Source organism: Neopelma chrysocephalum, unplaced genomic scaffold (assembly GCF_003984885.1).
Source record: "Neopelma chrysocephalum unplaced genomic scaffold, ASM398488v2 Primary Assembly neopelma1_77, whole genome shotgun sequence".
NCBI lineage: Eukaryota > Metazoa > Chordata > Aves > Passeriformes > Pipridae > Neopelma > Neopelma chrysocephalum.
In genome coordinates, this window is record NW_020897738.1 from 705,961 (window position 1) to 724,860 (window position 18,900).

At 45.1% G+C, this 18,900-nt stretch overlaps 1 protein-coding gene across 2 annotated transcripts; it reads left to right on the top strand.

Moving 5' to 3' along the window:
• Positions 1 to 588: 588 nt before the first annotated feature.
• PITPNB (phosphatidylinositol transfer protein beta) lies at positions 589 to 18,594 on the top strand. Of its 2 annotated transcripts, XM_027689709.1 has the most exons (12): positions 609 to 693; positions 1,578 to 1,608; positions 2,419 to 2,564; positions 3,551 to 3,642; positions 4,212 to 4,219; positions 5,314 to 5,388; positions 6,554 to 6,637; positions 12,644 to 12,721; positions 13,227 to 13,337; positions 13,851 to 13,973; positions 17,009 to 17,093; positions 17,927 to 18,594. In XM_027689709.1, the coding sequence occupies exons 1-11, from the start codon at positions 674 to 676 to the stop codon at positions 17,054 to 17,056; spliced, it is 816 nt and encodes a 271-aa protein (XP_027545510.1). In that variant the 5' UTR covers positions 609 to 673; the 3' UTR covers positions 17,057 to 17,093; positions 17,927 to 18,594. The 2 variants fall into 2 exon arrangements, with proteins under 2 accessions (XP_027545511.1, XP_027545510.1); XM_027689710.1 differs by lacking the exon at positions 17,009 to 17,093 and having other exon boundaries at positions 589 to 693.
• Positions 18,595 to 18,900: the final 306 nt, after the last annotated feature.

The window sequence follows — 18,900 nt, forward strand, 5'->3', positions numbered from 1 at the left end:
AGGGCGGCATTGGCCGCGGTAACAGCCTCGGATGGAGCCGGGAACGCGCCTTTCCCTGGCGGAGGCACCGCGTCTGCAGGGCCGCGGTGTGGTTCCGTTCGCGTGTCCAACGAGGGCAGTGCGGAAGCAACAGCGACCCGCAGGAGAAGGATTTTGCTCGACAGACTCAGGGGATTCCGGCTCCCCCCGTCCGGCAGGGGCTGGTGCTGGCGGCGCCCCCGCCGAGACCGGGGCTCGATGTGAGAGCGGGGCCGGGCACTGCGGGACAGCGGGACCCAGGAAGGGCCGCTGCGCGCCTGGAGGGCGCCGACACCTCCCGTTGTACCTCCCCGCGGGCCGGGCCGCGCGGGACCCGCGGCCGGGCGGGTAAACGGCGCAGCCGCCGCCGTTGGGGCGGGGCCGTCCCGGGGCTACGCCCGCCCCGCGCGGCGCCGGCCCGTGACGTCACCTCACCGGCCGACGAAGGCGCGCGGGGCGGGGGCGGGGCCGGTCCGGCGACGCGCTCTGATTGGCCGCTTACGGGTGAGGTGTGCGCTCGCGGGAGCTGCGCGCCCTCGGATTGGCGGCGGCCGGCGCACGCGCGCGCCCCGAGGGCGAGGCGCGGGCGCGATTGGCCGCGCGGGCCGGGGCGGGGCCTGGCCCGGGAGCGGCGCGTGCGCGGAGCGACGGGAAGATGGTGCTGATCAAGGAGTTGTGAGTGGGGGCGGCGGGGGGAGCGCGGGGGCTCCGGGGGACACCGAGGGACACTAATGAACATCAGGGGAGCTCCTTCACCGCCACCGCCCCGCCCGGCTTTCCCCGCCCGCGCCGCTCTCCTCGGGCCGCGGGGCCGCTCCGCCCGCCCGCCCGTGCGCCGGGGCCGCCGCCACGGCCCCGCTCCGGCCGGTCCGCACCCGGGCACGCGGCCCGAGCGGCCCCTGCGCGGAGTGGGGGCCGTGGCCCCGCTCCGGGGTCTCCAGGACCTCTGTCCCTCGGGCCACGCCGTGCCCAGGCGGTGCCGCGGCGAGCGCGTCGTCCCGTGGGATTTCTCCCCGTTTTCCTTCGAAAGCGATTCGGTGGCAGCGGCGACCGTCCTGGAGCGGGGCCAGGGCCCTTCCCTGCTCGCAGCTCCCTGAGCTGCCGGCGCCGGGAGCTCCACGCCGCTGGGGAGGTCTTTCTCGTGGGGGCTTCTGCCAGCAAACCATCAACTGGTTTGCTCCTCCGTCCCACCCTTTGGCTTTAGATTACTTCGACGTCCAGTAACTGTAGCCTCAGCGGTAGTAAAGGTTCAAAAGTTTAAACAAATTAAGCACGACACAAGTTATGGCAGAGCTGGAAGTAGATCCGAAATTTCCTGGCTCTTTTCTGCAATTTCTAACATCCTCCACCCCTTGTTTTTCCTTTTGTAACGTGTTTGGCATTGAACTTCACTTGGGTTTGTCACATTATACCCAAAGCCTCCCTGTCAACAGAAATTTCTAAAGAGAAAACTTGAATTAGTTCCTTTTGACACTTTCTTGAATACCTCTGTTACATTTTATGTCTGTTATCTCAGATGAAGCCTAATGATTCATTTTGTTGAATTTGCTCTTTTCCAGCCGAGTGGTTTTACCTTGCTCAGTGCAAGAGGTACGTCCTGGTGCTCCCTGCTTTGTTTGGGCTCAGGGGTGGAGGGGCTGTGTGGGGTCCAAATGTCCCCTGTGCTGTCCCTGCCAGAGGGGAGTGACACAGGCGTGAACCTTGTTCCTTCCGATCAGGGAATTTACAAGGAGGCAAATGAAGCACAGAGCCTTGAACTGGTTCTGAGCCCTCCACTGCCACCTGTGCCACTGTGCCCTGTAGCAGCACTTTCCTGCTGATCGGGCACTGAGGGACTCCAAGCCTTTTCCTAAAGCCAAAAGTCGGAATTGTCCTCTCAGATGTGAAGCCAGCAATTCCAATGGCACTGAGGTGCATTTAAAGGAGAGGCATGACAGGGGGTCTGAACACACTCCTGCGCTTGTCCTGCAGTGTGCATTTCCTGGGTCCTGGGAGGGCAGCATCTAGTTGGTTAAAAGTACGAACTGGGGAGGCTTAGAGCTGGAAATCAGTCATTTCAAAATCTGTAAAATCAAAATGTTTGTTTCTTTGATGCAATGAGGCACAACAAATACACTCTGTTCTTAGGATGGGGAAAATGAAGCATAACAACTTGAGTGTGTGCCAGAGTGTTGGATTGTTATGAAGCAACCTGGGTATAAACTTAGTGCTTGTGAGCTGCAGATATGTGTTGCCAGAAGGTTGTCAGAATTTACTAAATATCTTTTATATGGTGTATTTTACTTTCCTGATAATTTCGTTTGTACTACTGCATTTTTACTGGAAACAGCTAAATTGTTTTATCTGTTAAAAGTTTTGGCCAACTTCAGTGCTGACATTTGAATTCTCTTCCCTTTTCAGTATCAAGTTGGGCAACTTTATTCTGTGGCAGAAGCTAGCAAAAATGAAACAGGAGGTGGGGAAGGCATTCAAGTCTTAAAAAACGAGCCTTATGAAGAGGATGGTGAGAAAGGACAATATACTCACAAGATCTACCATTTAAAGAGGTGAGGAAAACATTGATGCACATTGTAGTCAGTTTGTTGTGAGGGCAACTTTCCATTGTTTGCCATTCTAGGACACTTGCTTGTGTTTTTCTGCCACTCTGTAATTTGCTGAATTGTGCATTAATGCTCTGGTGAGTGGGAGAACATGTGAAATACAGTGGATTTTAAATATATGTGATGGAGCATTACTTGTGTGGGACAGCTGAAGGAATTGTGTTTGCTTGCTCTAGACAGAGAGGAGTTGAAGATGAGTGGGACATAAGGTTCCTGCCTTAATTATCAGTTGTTTTTTTTCCTTGGATCTAAAATAAAAAGAGCAGGAACTTATTCACCATCCTTGGAGAAAAACTGAGGCTGGAACACTTACCTAGGTTGATCTCTGTCTGTCCCTTATGCACATGTGTACCTGGAGTTTGTTTAAAGTTGCCTCCTTTAAGGACACCAGCCTTGAGCATTCTCCTGGGTAACACCAAATTTCTCTTGTATCAGATTTTGTTACTTTTTTCCCCCCCCTCCGTGTCCAATTCTTGGTCCCTGTCAGGGGCACTCTGTTGGGCTAGAAAGGGCAGTTATTGTCAGGGGTGGTAATTCAGTTGCTCTTGGAGAGCTGCAGGTCTCCTGTTCAGGCACAGTTGCAGACTCTGCAGGGCTCCCCTTGGGCTGCAGGTCAGGAGCTGGAGGGGAGGGCTCTGCCCAGTGCTCTCCCTCAGCAGGTGTCTTTGCTGCTCTGGAAGAGGAAAGACAGCACACCTTTCATCAGAATCACATAGCTCATGCTTGTTTACTTTATTATTACCTTACCCATTTTTTTCTTTATTATGTTGTGATCAGGAAGAGTTTTGGAGTTCCTGTGTATTTACTACATGTGCATCATAACCTTTCAAATGCTTGGGTAGAATGTGCCTTTCTTTTTGGAGTTGAAGAAACCAATGAGGAATTGCAGCTGGCAGAATTTTTAAAATGTTGTCCTTGTTTGTTTTTTCCAGTAAAGTCCCCACCTTTGTAAGGCTGATCGCTCCAGAAGGCTCCCTGGTGTTCCACGAGAAAGCCTGGAATGCGTATCCCTACTGTAGAACAAGTAGGTCTCCCCTTGTGTGTTTTGCTGTCAGTGTTCAGTGAAGGGATGGGCTGAAATGGTTTAGAAGAGCGGGGCCATTAAGAGGAAGATGCATTTCAGATGTTCCTGTGGCGTGTGGGGGGTCTCCTCTGGAAAGGAGAGCTGCTCCTGGAGCTGCTCAGGTCCAGGGGCCTGTGGAGACCTGGCATCCAGTGTCCTGGGATGAGGGCAAGGAGGGGATTCCCTTCAGGGCTAGGGCAAAGCCTGTATGAGAATCACTATATCTTCATAGTCTGTTAGAGCTGACTGCTGGGTTTTAACGTAGTAATTGTAATTCCTAAGAGTAGTTAGGCTGGGAGGAGTTTGTGTGTGTTTCTGTTGAGTAGTTTGAAGTGTCCTGTAAGGAACTCCCAAGGTTAAGGCCGTCAAGTCAAAGTCTGCTGAGCTCTGCTGTGATGCCTACAGCTGCTGTTCAGACTGACTCTGTTGTACTTCAGAGCAGTTATATGTGAGACCTTTCAGAAACAATCATATCTAATATGATTCTTTGTTTTCTTTTCCTTTTCATTGCATGGGTTTCCAACGACCAGTTGTGACAGTGAGTATTTGAATTCCTATCAGTCCCATGTTGGGTTTTTTTGAGATAATATTTTGTCTGTTATTATCACTACAGTTGTCTGGCCCCAGCCTGTCATATGTGCCTTGCTAGGGTTCCTGGCATAGAGCTCCCTGTTACTTTATTTGTCTGCATATGGCTATAATTAGAAAAAAACTGTAATTTGTAAGAGAAACCCTTCTTTTATGCCTTTACCATTACAGCTGCGTAATATCTGACGTGGTAAGACATAATGCTAAAAAGGGGGGGGGGGAAACCTGCACCAAATTAGAGGCTTTTACCCTCTTGAATGCAAGAAGAACAATGAAATGGAATCAGTCCCTACCTGTCTGAAATGCCATTGCTGTAAAGTGAATTTCTGCTTCGGTTAAAATGTGGTAACTGGGAATCTAAATGGATCAGCATAGCTCAGGGTTTGGGTTTGCTTTTTTAAGATGCATGGAAGGGACATCATTAAGACTTAAATGCCCTGTATATATGTTTTAGTGGCCTGTTTAAGGACACTTATAAGTTAAATGTTAAACTCCTTTATCTGCTCACTTGCAAACGTGGTTTAGATTGTTACCAGGTAGATGCAACACAAGGAGTAACAAGTGAGTTTGAACTCTTGAGCTTGACTCATCATGATACCTGTGCACACAAGTCTGTGCTTTCTGACTTCTGGAATCAGCAGGGTTCTGTGATAGCCTTTAGATGTATAGTTTAGTGACAACTGGACCTTTATGATGATTACTGTGCTGTGCAGTAACATCTAACTGCAGTATTAGTAATTTGGAAATTACTTGAACATAGAGGTAAAGAACTTCAGGGTTGAGGAAGCAGGACAGCAAAAGGCAGGGTTATTTCTATTGGTGTGCACAGCTGGAGCTGGATTTCTCAAACATACTTACTGCTCCAGCTTAAGATTATCATGTACCTGTTTCTGTGTGTAGGTAAAGGGGCTGTTTCTCTGGTAAATTAAATAGGTTGGTTTGCTAGTCAAGGCTTAGTAGTGGCTTGTATGTAGATACCATTTCTTTAAACTTTAGGCACAGAGGTGTAATCAGACTCATGCTTTTTGCTTTTAATTCTTACAGAATGAATACATGAAAGATGACTTCTTCATAAAAATTGAGACCTGGCATAAACCAGATTTGGGGACAACAGAGAATGTGAGTTGGGGTTTGGATGCTAGGCCTTAGTGCAATTGTACAGTTAGTACAGATAAAGTATCCTATACCTGGTAATGGTGGATAATTACTGCATAAAGTCAATGCCTGACCAGTAAGTAAAGCAAGAAAAGCATTACTGAAGTCCTTGCAAGGTGGTCAAGCTGTCTCACCTAAGGAGATCCAAGGACAAGAGAAGATTTTTGGTTTTTAAGTTGAGGTCAGTGCAAATGCTTGATTATCACACAAATATTTAAATAACTTTTCAGTAAGTTCTTTTCTTATTCCATGTTCTTTTACCTTAGACATGCTAGTGATAGTTAGTCTGACAAGTTTATTTGAAAACAAGTTTTACAACAGGTTTCACCAGGCCATTGGAGCTGATCTGTGTACAGTCTGTAGTTACATATTGAAGCTGCCTCTGTAAATCGTCCCAGCTGGCAATGTTCTCATTTTCCTCCCCAGACAGTTGATTTGGTTCACAGGTCACTTCAGGATAATTTTAATCTGTAGTGACAAACATTTATAAACAGTCCACGGAGTTGCCAGTCTGTTTCCAGTGCTTGGATGAACTGTGGCACTGGCTGTGCTGCACAGAAGGGCAGTGTTCCTTGGGCAGCTCTGCTTCCTGTAACTAAGTTTAGGTGTGTTGGACAGACTACAGGTGAGGAGCTGATTTCATCCTGAGACCTTTACACACACTCAGACCACACACACTTCACCTGGTCCACATGCAAGGCAGCCCTATGATTCAGGAGCCTATGAGATCAGTCAGGTTATTGAAACCTGCATATTTGCACTTGGAACTTGTATGGCTTCTTTCTAGCTCAGAAAGCTCATGCAGATTAGGGAATGGGTAATGGCTCTAATTAGAGCTTGATTTCATTAGTGCTAACAAATGTGGCAGATGAATACAGCTTAATTTTAAATCCAGGTTTCCTGAATGCACAAAAAGTGAAGGCTTTGTGCTGCTTTAAACTTGGTTAGTGAGGGAATTAAACTGTAGCTGTGGAAATCATTCCCTTTGAGAAAGGCAGAGGAAAAAAGGGTAGGTTTGGAGAATGCTACCTTTATGTAATTCTGAAAAGCTCCATGGCACACATATGTACTGCACAAGGTGCACCACTGTGTAACGTGCCAGGAATCATTCCTTTTTCTCTTTTTGCAGGTGCACAATTTAGATCCCAACACATGGAGGAGTGTTGAAGTTGTCCATATTGATATTGCAGATAGAAGTCAAGTAGAACCAGGAGTAAGTAAATGCTTTGCTACTGGGATATAGATGCAGCCTGCAGCTGATTGCACTGGTGGTTCGTGTTGATTGTGAATAAGCTAAAGTGGTATGAATTTCACCCAACAGAGACCTGAAAAGTATCTTAAACGGAATCACTCATTTACGTGCCTCCCTTACTTTCTTGGTTTTAGTGCTGATGCTTTCTGCACATCTGGATCTGTTGGGGCTGTTGTCTGGTTTGTTTAATTGTAACAGCTGGACTGTTCCATGTGTAATAATTTTTGGACAGTAGGGGAATGGTAGGCACTAATATGGAGACTGTTTCCACAATAAATTTGATTGTCTTGAGTTTGTGCAAGGGGATGTTCTTTATACTGTTTCACTGTTATTTTCTGAAAATAAATACTTGGATAACCTACATTCTGGGGAGAGGACTCCTTTGCAGGAGGGCCTTGGAACTATTTTTAGTACATTATCCTCTTTTTGGTTTTGTGTATTTGACCTACAGAGTATCAAAACTATGAGTGCGGAGCGGTCTCATCCAAAGTCTTAAGTCTCTTCTGATGTTACTACATTCAGTTTCCTTTTTGTTAACTTCTACCACTTTTAGCAAATATTTTGAGCAGGTATTTTCAGATTCAAACTCACAGTGTAGCCCATCCTTGTGTAGGAATACTTGGGATTAATTTGCACCACCTGATTCAAATTTTCATTTCCATTTCGTCTCCCAGAAACTCAGTTTTGCAAAGTCCTGATTTCATTAACCAAAGCCTGGCTTTGTGCTCAGACTCTTAGCAGACTCTGGTAACTCTGAGTTACCTGCAGACTCACACCCCTGCCATTCACCTGTTTGCCCCTTCTGGGGTTAGACAGCAGGAATTCTCTGGGTCCTACACTTGGAATCTCTTCTGTTAGGAAAATTTGCATTTTCTGGCCTTTATCTTCTCAGGACTTCAGGAGGGAGACTTTCCATTTATGCTGATATATCTTTATCAATTTTAGGTCATAGAACTTGAATTTTTTTTTTTGAAGTTCAGCTACATTATAGTAACAAAATTGCCCTGATTGACATGCTGGCTTTGTGCCTTCAGAGAAGGCTGCTGGTCTTGGAAAGTAAATGTCCCCTATGAAACCATCACCTGTTTTCCCCGTGTTCTATTTGTCTAGAGATTCTTTTCCTGCTATTTCTTTATCTTTGTTCAGTGATATTCGAGCAATCACCAATTTACTCTGTGGGGTAATATCTGAAATCACGTGCTTTGTATGGTTTTCGGTTTTTTTTTTGTTATGATGCTTGTTTGGGAACTATCATTCTAAGTGGCTGGTTGGGTCTTTTGGCCTGCTCCATTTTTCAGGGAAAAGCAATAGTCAGTGTTGCTAAAGGAAAGTTTTAGTTGTACATTTATCTTCTCAGACATTGTTTGCCTGGAAAAGCAGCTCAAATGTACGACCTTGGGTAACAGTAGGACTGAAAGAATGGAGCTACGTTTAAGATTTAGCAATTTTGATAAAAGTTTTCGTACATTCAAAATTTATCTTTTTGTTCAGTGAATTAACTTCTCCGCCCTGCTGTGGTGTAGCAGTTACTTTAGTTTCAGAGCCACAATTGGCATAAATGTAAAAATAGTAAATTTCTTTAAGCTAGTAATGGCATGCATATGCTAACTCATGCTCATTAAAGTATGTATAAAAATAATTTGGCTGACATCTGTGACTTTCTTTAGATAAAAATTTAACCCTGCCCATTCTTAATCATCTCCAGCATCCAGTCCATGTCACTTTATGTGATTTGTATATAAAAATTACTTCCCAGGAGAGAAAGACTTTTTAAAGAGTAAGCAAAAGTGAACCCTCAATTAACATCAGAAGAGGCTGTGGTTTTGGAAACAATTTGTAGGAAAGGAGAGTGTAGTGAAAACAAATTGAAATCAGATTTATAGCTATTTTTGTACAACAAAGAAATTAAAAGTCTTCTTCTAGGTCACAGTGGATCCTCGTTGTGTTACTTGAAAGAAAGTTGTAGAACTACAATTTTGTGCTCTAATTAGATTATTTACACATGCCTTAAGAGTTCAGATTTCTGTGTTCTATCTATCCCTTGTTCTACAGTTTGAGGAAATATACTGGAAATGCTCTTCTGTAGTCTGCAAGGAAGTGTTAAAAGATTCTTGAGTTAAAGAGTTTGATGGGTGGATCTCTTCCATTTCAGACTTAATTTATCATGTGATAGGCACCTAAAAACTACACGTTATTAGTGTGAAACTTTTGAGTCATTATATGATGACACATCGCATGGAACAGCCTATCTATGTAGCTTTTAGCTTACTAGTGTTTTCCTTTCCTCTTTTTGTTTTCTATCCCTAAGTAAGGCTTTTTCATCCTGTCCTGGGTGTTTATAAATCTCTGTGTCTTCCAACCTCCTTTCTGGAGACCTTTAACTTCTCGTTCCGAGCGCGGCACGCCACGTGCATCCGTGATGAGATAACCAGGCTGGTTTCATTTCTCATTTGAACCTTGGCGTTCTTTCAAGGGTGATTTCAGAGAATGGTTTCCCTGATAGCTGTGCTGTAGCTGCAGGATTCTTCAGGAGATGGGAATGACTACAGGACATTTTTGATTAAAAGCCATTTAGCCAAGCCTACCCAAAGCACAGGGCTGCACGTCAGTGAGGTGCACACTAGTGCTGGTGACTGTTTCAGTTATAAGACTGGGAATCTGACTTGGAAATATGACATACTTGGATAAACCTGATTTTGAACTTCTGTTGTGCTGTGAATGAGCACTCACAGAGCTGTGGATCATATTGAGGGGAAGTGCTGGTAGGTGTTTCCTTCCACAGGGACCATGTGTGAGTTTTCTGCTCAATAACACCATTAGTAAGTATGTTGTCACATTTAAAACATTAATGCAATATTCAGCTGAAAAGCTGGAATTTGTGTCCACCTGCCTAGTTAGTGTGATGCCACTGTGTGTTCAGGAAGTGCTTTTCATGGATTTGCAGATCAGGCACCAGACTTGTATAACTTTTATATTAGGTTCGAAAAGTTTTCTTAAAATCATTCTCTCCTGTACATATGTTTTCATTTTTTATACTTCTTGATAGTGAACTGTGAGCTCTCAGGAGTACTGTTACCACTCTGAGCAGGTCTAAAAACTGAGAATGAGAATTGTAAAGAAGCACCCAGGTTCTGGGTTTGTTGTAATATTTATTGTATATGGTTCATGATCTCTCTAAATAATTCTTTTCAGTAGATTGTTGCATTCATGCATATTATGTTGAGAATTTGAGCAGAAACTGCCTGTGAAATTATATTTGTGTATTTCTTTGAAATGGTCTTAGCTCCTCTATCTTGTTATGCTGCTGCATGCTGATGTTTGCCTGCCTGGCTTTCCAGAGGGCTTCGGGGGTTTGAGCTGTAATATTTGCTCCAGCAGCTGCCTGCTTTTCTTCCTAAGAAGGACTTGCTGTTGTCAGGAGTTAAGCTCTTGCTGCACAGATATTTTCCTTAAACTCTGCAAAGAACTGTTGTTTATTTGTACTTTGGCTCTTGTCCAGTCTTCTTGCCTGCGTGCTGGTAGGGTTTGTGTGTGGAGAAGAGTTCCTACAATGCTCTCCTGTCCATCTAGGCTTTAGTCTATACAGGGTTTTGTCTGTCCTTAACAGGATTTGGGTTAACTGAGTTCTGAAAGGTCTTGATTCAAAGCTTCTGTCTCTAGCATAGAAAACTTTACCATGACTCATCTAATTTCTTTGAACTTTTGTTTTCACTCCTACATTTTATTCCTAGATAACATTTTGTTCCCCAGTGTTTCCAGCTCTGGTTATTTATATGTGGGTCCCAAATGCAAGAGCACAGTTGCTTTTTACCAGTGTCCCTGTGCAGTGGGAGGTAGGATGGCAGGTAACAGCATCATGTGGGCTTGGGTGTCCCTGGAGTATCCAGACAAATCATCCCACAACATCAACCAGGCAGATCAAGGTTGCACATGTAGGTGAGTTTAAATGCCACATGCCCCACACCACTATTGTGTAAGCTTTACCTTGGTAGGGTATTCACACAGTGAAAATAAATTCAGGGTTATCTCAATGCAGTACCTGTTTTTATTTACAAAATTGGCATTAAGATGTGGATTCCTGTATTTCTGTTTAGCACATCACTGCCCCAAAACAGCAGCAATAGTTGTGCCAGCAATTAGTTATCTAGAGCAAAATTGTTTATCCATTACTATAGCTTGATCCTTTTCCATGTCTTCCATCCAGTGGTTGAGTGAAATTTTTAAAAGGCAATCGTGATCAGTAATTTAAAACATTCGATATATTTCTATAAAAACCACTCTGCTCTAGTATTTGCATAGATTTCCTATGATTTATATGTAAAGAAAATGCCTCTTTTTCCACCCAAGGATTGTTAAAAAAAAAAGTGCATCACGTTGAACCTCCAGGACGTGCAGAACCTGAGGATTCCAGTGGGTTGCAGCTGTCCTCTCCCACAGTATTTGGAAGTAACTCATGAGATGAGAAGTCTGCAGCTGGTGTCAAGTCCTGTGAGCTGTGTGGCTCCCTGGCTCCAGGCTGGGCTCCCGGAGGAGCCGGTCTTGGACACAGCCCGTGACTCCGGCTCAGTGCTGTGCTCACTGCAGCAGGAGCTGAGGCAGGGCTGGATATCGTGTGCTTTACTGCAGTAAAATCATAACTCAGTGGGTTTTACTGAAATTCAGGTGACAAATATGTCTGTTAGTCTTTCTGCAATTACAGTAATTCGAGTGGGCTTTAAATGTTAAAGTGTTGCTGAATTTCAGTGTCGCTGTGCCGGTTCCTCGGGCTATGCCCTGGGTTGGGGAGCACTGTGGCAGCCCCTGCTGATGCTGGCTGGCTCAAATGTGGGCTCTTCAAATAAAACATGTTGTTTCAGTTAAGAGGGAGAACTAGAGGGAGCTCCTGGTTTGTGGAAGTTCATAAAGCATCGATTAGCAATGTGATTGGAATGTCTTGACTCACTTGGCTTCTTCTAGGAAGTATTTGTTCAGTTCTTAAATTTTGATTGTATATGTTTGAACGCTCCATATGGAAGTTTGAATAGCTAGTAATGCTTTCTAGATATATTAATTACAGAATGGCTGGAAAAATCTATTAAAAGGTTTCTTCAGCCTGTTTTAATACACAGTGTAAGTAGGTACGTTAAAAGAACGGGAACAGTGAGAGAAAAATGGGGAGAAGAAAGTGTAACAGCTGATTTTCTGTAAGTGAAGTTGGATTCCTCTGAGAGGACCTCCTGGATTTTCCAGTTCTGTCTGCTTGCAGAAGGTGATTGTAAATGTCAGAATGACTGTGAAAGCATTAACAGCTAACTTGTGTAGCCTTGTTCTGTGAATTTGGAATTTCAGTCTGGAAGTAGCCTTTGTTCCTCTGTGCTGATGGAAGAATCTGGAGCTGAAAACTGGTGTGGTCCACATGGTCTTCAGCATCCAGGAGCTGCTTCTCTTGGAGGTGTTTCTTTCTCTCCATGATCTGTAGGTCTTGTCCTCATTGAAACTGTATTTAAAAATGAGACCTTAAACTCTGCTAAACTTTCTTGGCCTTTTCTGTAGCATCCAGCAAGCATTTGTTCTGCTTTGAAGCAACTTAAATTGTTACAGTTCTGAGTTGCATGGGTGTAGTGGTAATCTTGGGTGGATGTTTTTCATACACTGTATAAACCTTGTTTCTGAATCCTTGCTTTCTCCTCCCCTCAGAGGTCACAGACCCGGTGGGACAGTGCTGATGGCACAATGTGCACAGCACAGGGCAGCTCTGGCCTAGAGCAACCCTGGAGAGCTGTTGTGGTGCAAGCAGGTTGGGAGCACCACAGGGGACACAGGGAGTGAGCAGGTGGGATGAGCCAGAGTCAGCCTGGCAGCTCTGCAACACCCATCCTGCTCCACAGCACTCAGGGAATCACTTTGGCAGTCGTGGGCAGAAGTTTAATGCAGTGGGATACTGAATCTGGTGGAGTTTTCTTACTATAAGGGTGTTTTATGTTACAGGACTACAACGCTGAGGAAGATCCTGCATTATTCCAGTCAGCTAAGACGAAGAGAGGACCTCTGGGGCCAAATTGGAAGGTACTGGGAACATAAATCCTTATGAAGTCTTTATCAGCAGAAAAACAGAGTTCATGGTCCCTTCAGAACTGTGCTCAACTCCAATTCAGGAAAAAATTTCCTGTGGCCCAGCACATCCTCCCCGGACCCCAGTGACATCCCAACATCAGCACACAGCTTGCCAGTACCCCTTGCCCCTGCCAGCCATCAGAATCCATGTGCACACCATCCCAGGAGGGAAGGGACTGTGTGTGCCACACCAGAGATCTGAGCAGCCCAATGCTGTGCTCTGGGGTGAATCACAGGCAGTCTGTCAGGAACAGCCTCTAGTTACTGATTAGAATGTAGTTTTTCTGTAATAATACTTAGAATTATATTTTATTATTCTTATAACATAGTCAAATTCCATTAGTTTAATATAAATTGTATTATCTATAATTCTAATACACTAATTAGAATTATAATTTTTAATAATTAAAGTAAATTTTAAAAAATTTAAAACTTCTTTCCCATTGTCCCCAAATAGAAAGAGCTAGCAAGTGATGAGGAGTGTCCCAAAATGTGTGCTTACAAGTTGGTGACCATCAAATTCAAGTGGTGGGGACTGCAGAACAAAGTTGAAAACTTTATACAAAAGGTGAGTGCTTCTGCCTTGTGGGGTGGGGGAGGTGTTAATGTGGGGGTTGAGCAGAAACAGCGATGCAGTTTCCTGTCCATTCTCCCAGCCAGTCCAACCATTTGTGTCTTGGTTTCCTACAAATGAGGCTTCACTGGTGGTACTAGAACAACTCTCTAAGGGGAAAAAAGCAAAGTCTTCAGGTAGTCCTTGTTCTGGTTTGTCAGCTGCCACCTTGGAGCTAAAACAGATTTTAAAAGGATTTCTTCATCATTTTCAAGTAATGTGAATTGCTAAACTTTCTTGAAACTTTTTTTTTGAAAGCGAAATTTGTTCATTTTTTCCATGCTAAAGCATGTGAGAAATGAGGTGAATTTTAATTGGATCCAGGGGTGTGAGGGGGCTGAACCTGTACCAGTGTGAAACAGCATGAGCCTGAAGATTGTAACTCTTCAGACTGAGCAGGTGCAATCACTTCACCAGCCTTTGGCAAGTCCTAGGCCAATGATCTAATGCTTGTTTATCTTTTTAAAGCAAGAAAAAAGGATATTTACCAACTTCCATCGCCAGCTGTTCTGTTGGATCGACAGGTGGATTGAACTGACTATGGAGGACATTAGGAGAATGGAGGATGAAACCCAGAGGGAGCTGGAAGCGGTAAGAAAGCTTTTTTTAAGGCTTAGATGTGGGTGCTTCTACCTGTAGATTTGTCTGTTTGGAAACTGAGACAAGTTGTGTTGTGTCTGTGCCCGTGTGTGTGTTTGGGCAATTGCTGATGAACATTGTGGTCCCTTTGGTGATCCTCCTGTGCTTCAGGCTTCTGCAGTCTGTGCTGTCAAGCTGGAAGTGTTTGTAAGGTAAATATCTCTGGTGTCATTAAACCCAGAATGCCTGCCCTGATCACCTCTGTGTTTATGGCACCACACCCATTGCACAAAGTCCCATTCAGGGCCTTTTTGCTGCTTGTTGATTAGAAGTCAGAGCTGCCACCTTCCTGTTCCATCACGTGTCTTGCTGTGTTTCTAGTTGTCACTAGATCTGATCATTTTTTCTCTTCAAACATGTTTTCAAGCAAGTTTGTGTCACGTGTCAGCTGTTCCACTCCTAATTAGCACAGCAAACCACAATTTTACTTCCAAAAAGGAAGTCACTAAAATTAACTGAGATGGTGTCAGTTTTCCTGCTTTAGTGGCTGTGAGGACCAAATCTCTACATCCCGATGTGGGCTGATGTCTGGGAGGAAACTCAGACGAAGGGATTTGTCACTGCTCTTTCCTTTCAGAGGTGGACCACCAAAACAGGCTGGGAAGGAAGCTGTCTTCTGTAGCGTCTTTCCAGAACATAACCTTTGTCATGAACCTTTCCCATGTAAAATCCTGATGGTGATTTGCAGGTCCTTTGCAGTCTTTGGATTTGCAGTTGTATTTCATCCCATTTTGGCAACCGCTTTATGCCCCAAACCCAGTCAGGTTGCCTCTGCCCTTCCACTGTCTTGGTTCTTCCAAAACACAACGTGTCTTCAGCTACAACTTGCTTTTTGTGTGGCTTGACTCATTCCAGACACTCTAACCATGTTGCCCGAGGTTCAGCCCAGCTGTGGGCAGGGCCCTGCATTGTGTTCTGCGCTCTGTGCCCGGCACCTCTGTGCTGTTGGTACCAAACCAGCTGCAGCTCCTCCATCCCCACTCGTGCTCTCTGGGGACTTTCAGAACTCTGTGGAACAGGCTGTATTGTGTAGGGATGTTTCCTGGGTTTGGAAGAAGTGTTTCTTTGGTCCTGTGCAGCCACTGGTTGATGTGCTGAGATGGTAACACCAAACGTTCTTCTCCCGTAATCTGGAGGGTTTGGCTGCATCAGCAGCCCTGGAATAAGCTTTGGACAAGGTTGGTCTTCCCTCACTCATGCAGACCTTGTGCACTCTCACGGGCATTTGGGTATTTTTGGCAGGTGTTCTCTCAAATCAGAAGGATTTCTTCTTGAATTCTACTTTATGCCTGATCCTGTTCCTAGAGCCACCTGTTCCCAGGTGTCTGTGAAGGAGGAAGCATAACCACTTCCCTCTCTAGACTGATTTTTGCCAGAAGGGTTCCCTTTTGCACACCCGTAGTTCTTCATTTGAAGTGAAAAAAACTTTATCCAGTTTCCTGAGCAAGGGCAGTGGCAGTGAGGGGTGCTCACCAGGGGTGTGCTGGAGAGAGGCAGCACAGCCTGACACACCTGTGTGTGCGAGGAAATTGTTCTTTTGTGACTGTGGATGTTTGTCTTCTTGTAGAGAAAGTTGTTTCACATTTGTCACTGGTAAGTAGCTTCTTTTAAATATTTTTTTTCAAAATATTTGCTGCTTTTTAGTTCTTACCTTAAGCCAAACCCAGTTCACATGTCTGTGGGTGTAACATTTATCCTCTTTCTTAAATATCAAATGTATTTATTTAATATTTTCTCATTTTGCAAAGCAAGGCAAATAGTTTTTTGCAAATAGCTTCTTATGTAAGATATTGGCATCAGGAACCTGTGTGCTGTTGAAAAAGCCTTTTTTTTCAAATGTGTTAATGTTACACTAACCCAGATTTCTGTGTGTATTGTGAATTGTGAGAGGAGTGGGGACCTACTGTTTCAGGGTTTTCTCTGCTGTTACAAGAGGGGTGTCTATACCCCTACAATGATGCAATTTCAAGGGGTTTGTGGTGAACTGCATTATTGGAGAACATCGTAGAGGCAAAACTATCAGTACCAAATAATCTGAATGCTAGCTTTTTCCCAAATAATGTCATATTGTTTCGTATTCAACTACTCCATCCACTGTGCTCACCAGTAACTGCCATTACATCCCCAGTACACCACAAAGTATGTTTTATGGCCAGGACCTCTGAGAAGTGAGTGCTCAGGGTCGAGGTGCTCAGTGTGACAGATACCTCCGTGCTCCCATCCCTGCAGAGCAGTCGGGCAGGGACAGGTCTGCACTTCTGTGTGGCTGAAAGCCAAACCAGGCACAAAGCAGGGCTGGCAGTGCATGTTCTTTCCCACATGGCTTCCTGGTGCTCTTCTACTTCTCATGAACACCCTTTCCTCTTTCTGCTTCAAGTTGATCTTTCTCTGGATTCTGTGCACATTCCAGTTCTTTTGTTGCTCCTGTGCATCATCTTCAGTCAGTTTTTATAGTCAGGATCTCTCTTTTGTTACTTTTCTGTTACTCCCTGAGTCCTCATCAGTGTTCTTCCAGATTCTTTATCCCAGCCCATCTTTTCCTCACTGTTTTTCTTTCTCTCTCACTTGCTTGTTTCTGTCTCTGGCTCCTGGAGATGAGAAGCACCTCTGCTCCATGAAACACACATCAGCTCTTCAGTGCAGAGTAGGAAAGCACCCGGCCCAGCCAAAGCCCTCTGACCAACCTCCCTCACGTCTGCGAGAGGGTAGAGATGGCACACTCACACTGGATATCCTGGGCAGTGGGTCCATGCTGGAGCATCGTGGGCCAGTAAAAATTCAAGCAGCGTTGTTTACAGCTGCTGTCCAGTTCCCAGATCTTGCCAAAAAGAAATACTATATACCCTCTGTCCAAAACCCCTGAGCTGTAGCTGGTCCTGGCTGTGGCCAGGGAGAAGCAGTCCTGGCTCTGTAGATCGTTCCTTCTCTCGTACTAACCATGGCACGACAGGTTCTGTGTGTGGAGCTCACATTTTATTTCACTTCAGATGCGTAAGAAGGGTTCCGTTCGAGGCACTTTGGCTGCGGACGTCTAGAGGAGGTCTCTGTAGGTTCTGAGGCAAAGCAAGCTGTGTAAGTCAACTGCTGGATGGAAAAGGAGAAGAGGGATTAATGTTCTGATGGATGGGAATTGCTGGCAGAAATCATTCTAATAATCCATGTAACATGTGCGGCGTTGCCTTGCTCCTGCTCGATACTGGTGTGGTGATCAGCAGGTGGGACTGACCCGTGGTGCCCAGGGCACACCAGACAGGCACTGCTGCAGGTGCTCAGGCCAGGACAGAATTCCTGCAGTGTTGGCCACCTGCCCTGGTGCCTGGTGCTTACCCAGTGCAGACACCTGAGGTGTGGGGCCTGCTGCTGCCACGGCGATGGCACTGGGCCCTGGCGCGCGCCCCTGTCCTTCTGAGCACCAGCTGGACACGTCGGCATCGCTTTGCTGCATGCACAGGAGCAGAGTGATCTGTGGACTTGGTCCACATCACTTAGGGAACCTGTGGAGTGTCACCTTCCAACCACTTTCAGTTCTTGAAATGCAGTTCCACCCATTATTTATAGACACTAAACCATTTCCGCAGGAGCAGGTTCTCCAGGAGTTACAGGCTCTTAGTGCTTATGCCCAGCACTTTGGTGCTGCTGTTCCTCGCAGGGACTGTTGTAACACTGCTGGGAATCCCAGCCCAATGGTGCCAAATCCCACTGATCCGTGTGAGCTCCCCAGCGACGGGGGCAGCTCCAACTGAGATTCCCTCAGGAGCCAGCATTGCTTTGGTGTGACTTGCTCAGTCCCGGTGGTGTTCTGACAACCCTGCCCTGGCTTTCCCTGGAGATAATTTCCCTGCCTGCTTGGAACTCTCTGTCTGAGGAAGGTGCTCATGTGGAATTTGTGTTTTCTCTCTCCACAGCTGCGTAACCAAGGCGAAGTGAGAGGAACGAGCGCTGCCAATGATGACTGATGACGGGCGGATGCCGATGCCGGATCTCGGATGTGTGTGTGGGTGCATGACTCTGTATATAACTATACACGCACATGCAGACGGAAGGGGTGGTTACAGTGTCTCTGGGTGCTATACCTGTCCTAGCAAAGATTCCAAGGAAACTGCTTTCATTATGTATACCCCAAGCAAATAAAAATCAACTGAGTAGTGTCATTTAAAGGATGAATTTTGCTAACTGGTATGTTTATGAATGTCAATACTGGACCAATTTCTGCCCTACTTGTTTTTTTTTCTCCTGTCCGAGTCATTCTGCTCTAACTCACCCATCTCTCATTGTAAAGAAACACTCAAACAAGTTAATTTCAGTTTTATGTCTTCCCTATGTGATGAGTTTTGGAATAGGAACAATGAATGTATTTATAGCTATTTATTTCTGGATTGTCATTATCCTATAGTCAAATCAGAAAAAAATTTCTATTAGTGGAAATTGGAAGACTTTTACTGCTGAATAAGTTTAACCCAAACTTTACCCACTCACTGATTTAAAAGAAAACAAAAATCTTGTTTTATTGGACTTTTGTACATTGAAATGCTAATGGTTTTTCTTCATTAAAATTGGCAAGATTAAGGAAAAATGGCTTGTGATTTATAAAGTAATTGCAACTTGGAATTTTCCAGAAGCTGCTTTTTAGACAAGTACTCTGACAGTACCAGTAGAGCATTTCCAATGTATCTCAGGCCAGGCAGTGAGGAGGGGGACAGCCCTTCTCTCCAGGAACACTCCTGCTTGGGCAGTGGCTGTTTTCCAGAGCTTCCCTTTGGAAGCCATGCAAATGGTCTGGATTTCACATACAGCAATGGAATATAATTGTGATTTTAGCTCTTTTCATGTTGAAAATACACTTTGGGAGATGTAGACTTTCAGATATGATGAAAGTTTC

Bases quoted from the DNA above. Each gene is read 5' to 3' on its own strand.
- PITPNB (XM_027689710.1), top strand. From the start codon at position 674: ATGGTGCTGATCAAGGAGTT. The intron at 6,638-12,643 runs GTAAGTAAATGC...TTTATGTTACAG, and splicing joins GAAGTCAAGTAGAACCAGGA to GACTACAACGCTGAGGAAGA. The intron at 13,338-13,850 runs GTGAGTGCTTCT...ATCTTTTTAAAG, and splicing joins TTGAAAACTTTATACAAAAG to CAAGAAAAAAGGATATTTAC.